This window comes from Acanthochromis polyacanthus, chromosome 17 (genome assembly GCF_021347895.1).
Source record: "Acanthochromis polyacanthus isolate Apoly-LR-REF ecotype Palm Island chromosome 17, KAUST_Apoly_ChrSc, whole genome shotgun sequence".
NCBI lineage: Eukaryota > Metazoa > Chordata > Actinopteri > Pomacentridae > Acanthochromis > Acanthochromis polyacanthus.
Window position 1 is genome coordinate 18,611,328 of NC_067129.1, and position 11,244 is coordinate 18,622,571.

General features: G+C 40.4%; 1 protein-coding gene across 4 annotated transcripts; it reads right to left on the bottom strand.

Annotated features, from left to right (window-relative positions):
* Positions 1-406: 406 nt before the first annotated feature.
* LOC110956305 (protocadherin alpha-C2-like) lies at positions 407-9,633 on the bottom strand. Of its 4 annotated transcripts, none has more exons than XM_022201681.2 (3): positions 6,998-9,633; positions 4,844-4,880; positions 407-3,884 (listed from the first exon to the last, which is right to left on the bottom strand). In XM_022201681.2, exons 1-2 carry the CDS (start codon positions 9,431-9,433, stop codon positions 4,869-4,871), a joined length of 2,448 nt encoding a protein of 815 aa, XP_022057373.2. In that variant the 5' UTR covers positions 9,434-9,633; the 3' UTR covers positions 407-3,884; positions 4,844-4,868. The 4 variants fall into 4 exon arrangements, with proteins under 4 accessions (XP_022057373.2, XP_022057372.2, XP_022057371.2 ...); XM_022201680.2 differs by having other exon boundaries at positions 407-3,887; XM_022201679.2 differs by lacking the exon at positions 4,844-4,880.
* Between the last annotated feature and the right edge of the window lie 1,611 nt (positions 9,634-11,244).

Below are 11,244 nucleotides of genomic sequence, written 5' to 3' on the forward strand. Positions count from 1 at the left end.
CTCCCTGTTTCTGATGATAATGGCAACAGCTTGTCATGTAAATTCACAGGACTCTCATACATCCGTCTCCTGCAGGACTACAGACTGAGAGCCCTGTGTGGTCACAGCAAAGAGTAGACTACTGCAATTTGGCTCAAAGCTTTCACTAATCCTGACAAAGCTATTATTTGTCTGCTTCTGTGATTTGAACTGCAGGCACATCTCCTTTATTTAGTTTTCAATTTCCAAGAATTAGTACAGAGCGTTATAAAGAGAAACTGGGTCAAAATGTGTGTATGTGAGGGAAATTCAGCAAGAGGGAGAGAAAGAGAGAGAAAGAGAGAGAGGAAGAAGACAGCATGTGTCACATTCCAGAAGTCATTTTTGATCATTTCAGTTTCATTCTTCATCAGAGACACAATAGAAAGACAGATTAAAAAGCTTTATTCAAACTAGCATGATCAGGCAGGACATTTAAGCCAAATAAGCAACATCAAAATCCGACAATTAACTAGACTTGAAAATAAAGCAAGACCATTCTCACCCATACTATCTTTGATCCACTAAGCGGGATGGAACTGGATTACGTTTGATGCAACTCTCGAAGCATACTGTACAATCTGACTGGCAAATTAGCTGCAGGAAAAAAAAATTGAGCAGTGTACACAAATGAGAAATAACTCACTTTTACTATACCAAGCACAAGCACCTCCTGTGCCATTCGATCACAGTGAATACAGAAGATATCAAAAAGGTCTACTGTATAAAAAAACACAAAGTATAAAGCAGATAAATTTACAGTAAATGCATGTACTGGTTCTTAATAGAACATCTGCTCTGAATCCAAAAGGCTAAGCCCCAATCTGACAAGCAATTTAAGGTACTGTATCGTGGGAGTAACTGTAATTTTTAATACTAGAGGAAATGCCATTGTTTCATTCATCAACAGTCACATTTATCTTTTGCAGAAGGCACACAAGGAGCTCATCATATGTGCAATTTATTAATTCTTCAATGTTAGAATCAATCAGCAAAGATTGCACATATAACACGTACTCCACAGCAAGAGATCCCTCATTACGTGACATCTTTAGTCTCACAGACAGGCAGCCAGCTGTGTTTATGTCTGGGCAGCCTGGTGGAACAGTGAGAGAGAGGAAAAGAGAGGTTCAATTTCACTGACTCAGAATATGGAGCTCGATACATCCAGAAATGTTCTATCATCACTGCATTACTGAGGGATGGCTGCGATCACATTTAGATTTAGTGCATATTTCAAATTCAAAGTGCTGTCATCTGCCTAATACTATTTTATGCACTTTATTGGTTCAGCAGGTTTTTTTTTTTTTTGCACTTGCAGAGTCAGCACTAAAATACTGTAACTATAATTAACACTATGTTCTTCATCTTCTCATAATCCCATCCTCTTACACCTCATGCAATTACATTTTGTCATTTAGCACCCTAATGAGTGGTCTTAATCAGCTCCTTGTTTCTGACAAATTAAAGTCCTGGGATTAACAGTAGTGCAAAAGCTCTACCTTTGAGGTCAAGAAAAGTATTCTCGTTTCAATGTTTAACCTATGTACACTATCAAAACAACATCTTATGCACTAAACTACAAATATGCAACACAAAATGCCCTTGAAGAAGCTCACAAAAGCAGCATTAAAAGTTAATACATAAAATATTTATAAAAACAGGAATATTCATAAAACAACACCTTGCCTGTACCTTGTAATCCCTTGTACCCTGGCAAAGTTAAATACATTTTAATATTCTTTTCAATAAACAGAGTATCTATCATTACAAAATACCTTTTTTTTTTCAAATTTTCACAATTACTCTAAATTTTTTTCAGCTGATGAATACAATTTGCACTGCATGAAACAAAGGAATGCAGTTGTTATATGAATTGCCAGATGCGGGGGGGAAGAAGACAGAAGCTTGTCATGAGCAAATCTTCTTACAGTGAAAGTTAAATTGACATTTGACCGTTTTGAAAAACGTGGTTCATTGTGTTTGAACGTTTTACAGTTCCCCCTCTGGCCTCACTCAATTTTGCCATTACCCCTGAATAAAACCCAGATCTGAGGACACGCCTACCCTGTGCACCCTCACTCGCTCCCTCCCTCCAACAAGAGGACTGAAAGAGTGAATATTAGACTTTGATCATGGTTCTGAAAATTCAGTATTGCAAGTGCGTCTCTGTAGTCAGATCAGGTATGAATTGCACGTTTGATGTTAGTTGCCTTTTCGCTTCTTTGACCTCCATTATTGTATCTAAAGAACTACACTATCTACAATCAAATAAGAAGAGAAACAATACGTTCTATGGGTTTTTTGTTTGTTTTTGCCATTTTAGAGTTTTCTTTCATTCTTTTTTTTCCTGTCATTTTCACACATTCATAACCTGTTGAGCACAACAAACATCGTAAAAAAAGAACTGAATCACGGATTTATCAGAAAGCTACTAGATGACAATATGAGCCTTACTTAACAGCATGACTCATAATACTGTAAAGATGTTCTATTTAAAGAAAACACCAAGGGCAAAGCCTGAATCAGTGATATAACTCGAGCCCGACCAATATATCAGGTGGCCGATATTACTATCATTGGGCGGTTACAGATGTATCAGTGACGCTGATATCGCTTTATTTTTGCATAACATTATACAGAAATAGATGTTAAGGTATTTTTTATAAAAGCTGTCATCATATAGTTTTACCAGCTTCAACTCCATTGTTGAAAATACTTTGACACTGTCTGCAGCACATGTAGCAGAGCACGTATCACAGGCGAGCAGCGAGTGGTGCGGAGTCGAATTTGTCTTCACCGTAAATTGCAAACTATCTTAAAATGCATTGCTGGAAAGTTAATAACAATGACCCTATCATATTCCTTCTTCAATACATCACAGTACCGTTCAAAAGTTTGAGGTCACCCAGACAATTTCATGCTTTCCATGAAAATTCACACTTTTATTCATGTGCTAACATAACTGTACAAGGGTTTTCTAATCATCATTTAGCCTTTCAACACCATTAGCTAACACAATGTAGCATTAGAACACAGGAGTGATGGTTGCTGGAAATGTTCCTCTGTACCCCTGTGGAGATATTCCATTAAAAATCTAAAAATTTAGCACATTAAAAGTGTCTACACTGTATTTCTGGTTAATTTAATGGCATCTTCATTGAAAAAACTGCTTTTCTTTCAAAAATAAGTGACCGTAAACTTCTGAACAGTAGTATATGTATAAACAATATCGCCTGATACATCAAAATAAAACTTCTTACTCCCTAAAATCGGTATCGACCCCAAACATCCAGTATCAGTCGGGCTCTAGCTATAAGCAGCTACACTTACATATATAGTAGATTCATGGAAGAAACATATTCACCCTGATTCATGTGTTTCATTATTAATAGGCGTGTTTTCAACTCTTGCTTAAAAAAAAATGTTGCATGACTTAAGTATATGACAAACTACTGATGGTTTCTAGAACTACAGCACACAGCCGTGGAGAAAGGCAAATTTGTCCATTAAGAAGCTTCAAAGCACTAAGGAGGGAATGATTTACTACATGAGGCCTCTTTTTAGTAACGTCCAGAAACACATCCTGCCATAAATGGTTTCAAATCATCGTCCAAATACTTTGAACATGTCGTAGAATCATGCAGATTCATGCTTGAAAGAATAACGGTGGCAGAAAGCTGAGGTGATTAGTGGTCGATGTCTGTGCGTGGGATTGGAGGGACCAGAGAGAGAAAGAAGGGTTGGAGCAGAGGGGCTGAGGGGAGGAGAGTTGCTTTACATCTTCTTTGTGAGTCAGAGGAAGAATTTCAGCCAGAAACTCCCATGAAGAGATGATTATATCATGGCAGTTCTCTTCTGGGCTCCTGCTAAGAGACAGAACACAGAATTAGCCACAACAGAAGCTCGATATAAACTTAGAGAAAGTCATCACTCATGCAACAGTGGATTGTGACTGGTTACTGCCACCATCGTTGAGGTTTCATTGGACTTCAGGGACATCTATAAGGGTAAATCATTAACTTGCTTCTGTATTTGGGTGTATGTTGCTTTTATATTTCTTTGATTTTCACCAAATCATCCATAGGAATCAGCAACATACACAACTGAAATAACATATAAGAAAGCCGTTAGGGAAGCAGAGGGTGTGACTAAAGCATGCACAAGCAGGCATCACAATGTGCTATTTGGTATCTTGGTGGGCCAGTGTCACAACTATTGAGTTTAGGGGAAAATAGGCTCTTTATTATATTCCCCACAGATCTGACACACGGTCTAACGGAGCTCATGTGCAGGGATGTGGAGCTGGTTGATAGAGCCGCTGCTCACAGGTACGTTCCATGTCAAGAACCTATTCAGGACAATTCATTCCTTAATCCTTTCCCCCCCCCCCATCTGTGCCATCACGTTGCCCCGAATCTCCAGATGCCAGATGTGCACAACACAAAATCTGACCAGCAGCCAATTTTATTCTAATCTCAGCTCTCAGTATAAGCTGATAGGTTTTCTCACTCGAGAGAGCGGCCAATTTAAATTTCAGCGCTCACAGTAGCATTGGATTGGAGCAGGGTGTTTTATTTGTGAGGGGACTGTCTGACTGGGGACAAATGGAAATATCGGATTCTGCTCTATTTAATCAGGAAAACATGTCGACTGAAGGATTAGGCCAAAGATTTGCGCTGGAATCTGTGACAGTTTATCAAAGCAAAATAAATAAATAAATAAATTTTGCGCCAAACCAAACATGTATACCAAATAGAAAACGGATAGAAAATGTCTACACAGTCATAGTGGCTCTACAGAATGTAGTTAGCAACCAGCATACCTCCAGTTGTAGAATGGACTTCCTTTCATTTTGAGTACTTAAGAACAGAAAAAAGAGACAAGTTCAGAAGAAATGTGTGAAACTCAGACACTCAAACTCACACTTGCTATACATACACATCACTCTCTCATATGCATCTGTGCATTATGCATATTCATGTTGTTTAATCTTGCGGCGGACCGCTTGTTTCGGTTTAGTCTGCGGGTACAGCTGTGCAAAAACAAACAACATCTGGATCATTTTCAGCAGTTCTACAGTGATGACAGTGTGCTGTGTGCCGGAGCACTGCTGCAGATTCAGAATGCCTCTCACGTAGAGCAGCCTTATCTCTTGTCCTTGAAGAGAACCCATCCGTGTCTGGGCTTCTTTGTAGTACTCCCCCTCTCACGCCTACTAGTTACACCATGATTGTGTGTTATGCATCTGCAGTACATGACCTACATACTACACAAGACATCAAACAGTGGCACTTTTTTTGGGGGGGGGGAGGATGATGGGGTGGGTGTGTTTGGCCTAATTACGCAATAAAAGTGCAGATAGCTTGTTCTAGAAATACACAGATAATGAAAAATCAGCTACACTGTGTTATCTTAGCTGCAACTGATTTATAGCAAATTTTTCCTGCGGATTTTAAAAACATTATGTTCCATTATACTGTATATTTCAACATATTAGTGCTGCAGTAATTATACAACAGCGGCCTCGCTAACAAGTCGGCCACATTCTTGTTTTTCCACTTGTATCACATTTCAGTGACACCAGAAAAAAAAGTAGAAAGTGTTCTTCCCCCAGAGTGAAATCAGCTGGTGAGCACTCTAAACTCCAAACCTCACACTCATAGCACAGGCACAAACTAAATAATAAAACCAGCAGTGATTTTTCAGTCAGTGATGTCAACCTGAATGCATGTCAAAGTAAGCGTGAGAGTCACAGTGGTGGAAGGAGCACTGAGACCCTTTATGTAAGTAAAAGTGCCAGTAGAACAGTTTGAAAACATGTCAAGTTCAAGGCCTACAATCGAAATCCTACGTAACAAAAACACGAATATTACTAGGAAAATGTAGTATGAATATCAGAAGCGAAAGAACCTGTTCTGCAGAACACTGATGCACAATTAAACAAGAATTCTTATATCCTTAACACTGCTGCATCAGTTTTCAGGAGGACTATACTGCAGAGTCAAGTTTACACTTTTTGCATCACAGATTGTAGCGTAGATTAAGACATTTAAATATTGAACATTCCAATTGCTTAGTCTATCTTAAAAGGGCTTCCCTGAAGAAAACTCACCAAATTAGATACATTCTTCATCTAAAAAGTGGCTGATTACTACATTTTTGGAATAAAAAGCACAATGTGTGTGAAACGGAGTGTACAAAGTAAAAGTAAAATGCTCAAGAAAAACAAAAGCATTTGAGGGTGGTATTTGAAGGATCAATAAAACGTAAACTTAAACCCAACACTTAAACATCTTCCCATCACTGTGCACATCAGAAATCTGCCAAATATGTTTAACTTTAAACAGCTGTTATCAGTTAAGGCTGCAACTAGTGATTAGCTTTATTGTCAATTAATTTCATTCATTAGTTGTTTTGTCTATAAATGATCAAAAACTGGTCAGTCATGTTGTGCGTTTCCCAAAGCCCCATATGATTTCCTAGAGTGTCTTCATATATATTCATTTAAATGTCAAAGATGAATAAAATCAGACAGAAAACATCCAAGTTTAAGAAGCTGGAATGTGAGAGAATTCAGACTTTTTGTTCTTGAAAATAGTTCAAAATGACAGATCAATTATTTAAGTAGTTGTTGAATAATTTCATAGTTGACAGCTACTTTACTACATTACCAGAAACATAAAATATTGACACTAGGAAGTCGTTGGTTTAATTTTGCAAACATGACATTATAAGGTAAAACATATAATGGTGGTAGGATATATATAGTAATAAAGCCACTTATCTGAACCTGCTAATTTCACTATTTTCAACTTGTCTCTACAGCAAACGCAAACAAAACAATTCTCTGCTCTAAAGGAGAAACATGGTGAGTGAGAACTTTTAATTCTACACTAAGTCAGCTGACCTGCACCTGAGTTTCAGTCATGACTAATGATACTTAATCTCTGCTAAGCCCAGCTACTACTTAACATACCTCCAGTGTGGATGCTCTGGAGTCTGTGGTCTCGCTTGGCCCTATGCTCCTCGGTATACTGGATACAAAATACCCGGCTCCTTTGGGAATTATGGGCTGTCTGACGACCACTTTGCCCTTCCTGGTCTCTGCGAGGAACAGGCTGTACCAGTAGGCATCGCTGGAGATCAGGGTGGAATCTGCGATGGTGGAGCTTCTCTGGCTGATCACGCTGTTTCTGCTGATCACGCTGTTCCTGTTGGCTGGGGGGATCTTGATGGCCTTTGGTTTGGGTTTCTGACACTTGAGCACAATGATAACCAAGATGGTTATCAGTAGCAGAAAAGAGACCGCACCCAAACCGATCACCAGGTACAGGTTCAGGTCTGTGAAGACATCGTACTCGAGTGGCAGCTCTGTAGTCTCTGAAAAGGACATGACATGTTCCACTGTGGATATCTTGATGGTGACAGTAGCAGAGAGGGCAGGCTGGCCGTTGTCTTTGGCCACTATTACCAGCCTCTGCTGTCTTGGGTCTCTGTAACTGAACATCCTCGTCGTCCGAATCTCGCCATTGTACTGATCCAGGCTGAAGAGGCTGGCGTCACTGATCTGCAGGAGCTGGTACGTGACCCTGGAGTTCTGCTCGGAGTCGGCGTCGATGGCGATCACTTTGGCCACCAAGTGTCCCTTATCCGTGGACCTGGGGATCACCTCCTCCACGACGGAGCCCTGCGCCCGCCAAGGTGACACTATGAGAGGGGTGTTGTCATTTTGATCCAGAATGATGATGTGAACAGTCACATTGCTGCTCAGTGGGGGAACACCAGAGTCTCTCGCCTCAATGTGGAACAGGAAGTCCCTCTCTCTCTCATAGTCGAAGGTCTTCAGGGCATAGAGATCTCCGTTCTCAGGGTTGATGGAGAACAACATTGACATAGACGTGTTCACAATCTCTTTCTCCATTATGAAATAAACCAAGTACTGGTTCTCATTGAGATCTGGGTCAAATGCACTTAGAGAGGTCAATAACGCTCCTGGTGGATTGTTTTCCACAACATGGATTGTGTAGAAGGATTGGGAGAACGCTGGTGCGTTGTCATTGACATCCAGGATCTCTAAAGTGATGGTCTCGTTTTCAGTTAAGGGCGGCGAGCCTTTGTCTGTCACTCTCAGCGTGATTTCATATTTGCTTATGATCTCTCTGTCCAGCGGCTTTGACACCAGCAGCTCAAAGTAGCCCTCAGAGGATTTATTTAGAAGGAACGGTAACGTTTCCTGCTGATTCATGCTGAGCTGCACTTCCCCGTTGACCCCAGAGTCCCTGTCACTGACACTCACCACTGCAATCAGCGTCCCCACAGCTACGTCCTCAGTCAGGGAACTTTTCATAGACTTGATGGTCACTTCAGGGTAGTTGTCATTCAGATCTGTGACAAACAATGTCACTTTGCAGTGCCCTGACAGGGGGTTGGCCCCTCTGTCCTGAGCCTGGATGTGCATCTCAAAACTTTGACTCTCCTCATAATCGATCACCCCCTTCACCTTGATCTCACCTGAGTTTGGATCAAGTGAGAAGAGCTCTTGGGTTTTCTCTGAGGTATATAGTGTGTATGAATATACCAACTCCGCATTGGTGCCTTCATCCAAATCTGTTGCGTTTAAGGTCATCACCACTGTGCCTGCTGCTGAGTTCTCTGAAACATTGACTGCAAACACCGGCTGTCTGAAGAGGGGGGCGTTGTCATTGATATCCAGCACATTAATGATGATGCTGGCTGTTCCAGAGCGGGGAGGCACCCCTCCATCCACAGCGGTTAGAATCAAATTATGAACGGCATACTCCTCTCTGTCTAATTTACCACTGAGCACCAAATCGACATATTTGGAGCCATCGCTGCCCGTTTGGATGTCGATGTTGAAGTATTTGCTCTCGCTCAGATAGTAGGTCTTGATAGAATTCGCCCCCACATCCGCATCCACCGCGTTTGTCAATGAGAACCTCTCACCGGGAGGGGTTGCCTCCGAAATGTCCAAGTGCATTGTCTTCCTGCGAAACACGGGCGCGTTGTCATTGATGTCCATGATCTCCAGCTCGATGTTGAAAATACGCACGGGGTTTGAGAGTATGACATCCATTTTCAGAAAGCACGAGGTGGTTTTAGTCATGCATATGCTCTCCCGGTCTATCTTCTCCCGGATCACCAGCTCCCCGGTGTCTTTGTTGATGTCAAGGTAATTCTTGCTGTGGATGACATCGAGCTTGGCGTTGCGCTCCTCCAAGCTGCGAACATCCAAACCCAAATCTGTGGCCAGATTGGCAACAAAGGAACCCTCTTCCATTTCCTCCGGTATAGAGTAACGAGTGATGGAGAGCGCAAATCCCCACAGCGCAGCGAACGTGAAAATAAGCACGACTAACCGAGTCCGTAAAGGTGCAAAGATAAGCGCCGTCATTGTAGTGTTCTTTTCTATTTTAAAAAATGTAGAAACAAAGCAGATCCGCCCTTACGATCAGGTTGCTTTGATGTCGGGGAGCGCCGGTGTCATTCTTGCTTCCACGAGTTGTAGCTGGAGCTGCAGTAGGCCATGCAGAGCTGAGGACCGCTGGAGGAGCGGGGCTTTCACCGAGCTGCTCTGCAGGGGCGCACCGAGCGTCTGGGAGGGCTGCTGAAGGGGGACCACTGGAATCTAAGGGGGCTCAAATTAATCAGTAAAGACTGCTAAAATTGACATTGCCCGCAGAGGTTTGCATTAAGTATGTCAGAACATTTGGAAATTAATATATGTGATGAACATGCTGCTTAAATACAAAATATTTTTTATATATTTATTGCTGGTTCTACTGGAAATCTTCACAAAAAGTCAAATAATTCCTCCTTACTGTTGTCAGCATGTTTGTGCATAGGGGATCTTTGGATTTGTTGGGTTTTATATGTATAGTTTGGCAGCAAAATTAATTATCTAAATATAATATTGTGGGATCCTAACCATAATATTTAAATTAGTCTGGCAAATTTGTAATGTTTTTCCAATAACAATGTAAAGTGTTTATTTTAATGTATGACAATGTTAAATAGATCTGTTACAGAAAACACTTTGGCTGAATTGTTTGGTTGTTTTTAATGTGCTATATAATTAACAGTGACTCGACTTCACTCAGAGTGGCTATTAAAGTTTAATCACTTTTGATTTAGCATTTAATTATATTTCTTGTATTTCTTAATATGGCCGTACTGTATTTGGAATTTTTGCATCTGTATTTATGTTGTTTTACCTTCATTTTGCCTGCTCTGTATTATACTTTTGCATTGTTGGTCAACCACTGTAAAGCCATTTTTAAAAATACTATGTAAATGAAATTATTATTGCAAGTCATTCTCGCAATGTTTTTTCTCTAAAGCCAGGAGAAATTCTCTGCATGGTTCCAAAGTCATATTCTTATTTTGTTCAGTCACTTAACCTATACTATTTTAGTTTAAATTGTTTTTTTAACCAGCAGTCCATTTAATGAACATTATGGATGTTGCATATGTGGATGCATTGTGCAAAGTAAAGCTTGAAATTGATAGTCAATTATTATTTTTGGAACAGGATGTTTAGAAACCTAATGGGTTTTGATTGGTATTAAGTAATATCTTTTCTTCTCTGGTCCTTTGAGGTTAACTGGTTACAGCTAGTGGTGGAAAGTAACTCCGTCGATTCATTCAGATGCTGTATTATTGTACAACCTTGAGGTATCTGTTAGAGGAAGGAGTCGAGGAATCCAGGTGCAGGCACAGAAGCAGGCAAACTGGTTTGGCAGGAAAAGGAATTTTATTTGGAACAAACAAAAACCTAAGGATACAAACTGGGGGAACTAAACAGGAGGGACAGCTGGACAGGGAGGAAGGCTGAAATCTGAAAAAAAAAAAAAAAAAAGACTGAAGGAGCAGGAAAGCCAGCTCAGGGAATCCACCAGCTAGCAGAACACAAGACAGAATTACAGGACAGGTGGAAATCCAAGAGATGAAAAGTGAGCCCAGGTGATGATCTTAGTCTACGTTCCCTCTAAACATATCACATGGTTTCATGGCAAAACAACAACAATAATGTTCAAATGGTCCAATATCTCAGCAAAATTCAAAGATTACAAAAAATGTCCACAAACTGAAAACAGACTGCAAAGCATCCAAAATTAGATTTTTTCTTTTCCTTCCTATTGATTATGTGACGAACTGCTGTGCCTGTATATAAAGTAATGCGAATACAACAATAAAAAACTACAT

Bases quoted from the DNA above. Each gene is read 5' to 3' on its own strand.
- LOC110956305 (XM_022201678.2), bottom strand. From the start codon at position 9,433: ATGACGGCGCTTATCTTTGCACCTTTACGGACTCGGTTAGTCGTGCTT. The intron at 3,888-6,997 runs GTATGTTAAGTA...TCTGTCTCTTAG, and splicing joins CCAGAGCATCCACACTGGAG to CAGGAGCCCAGAAGAGAACT.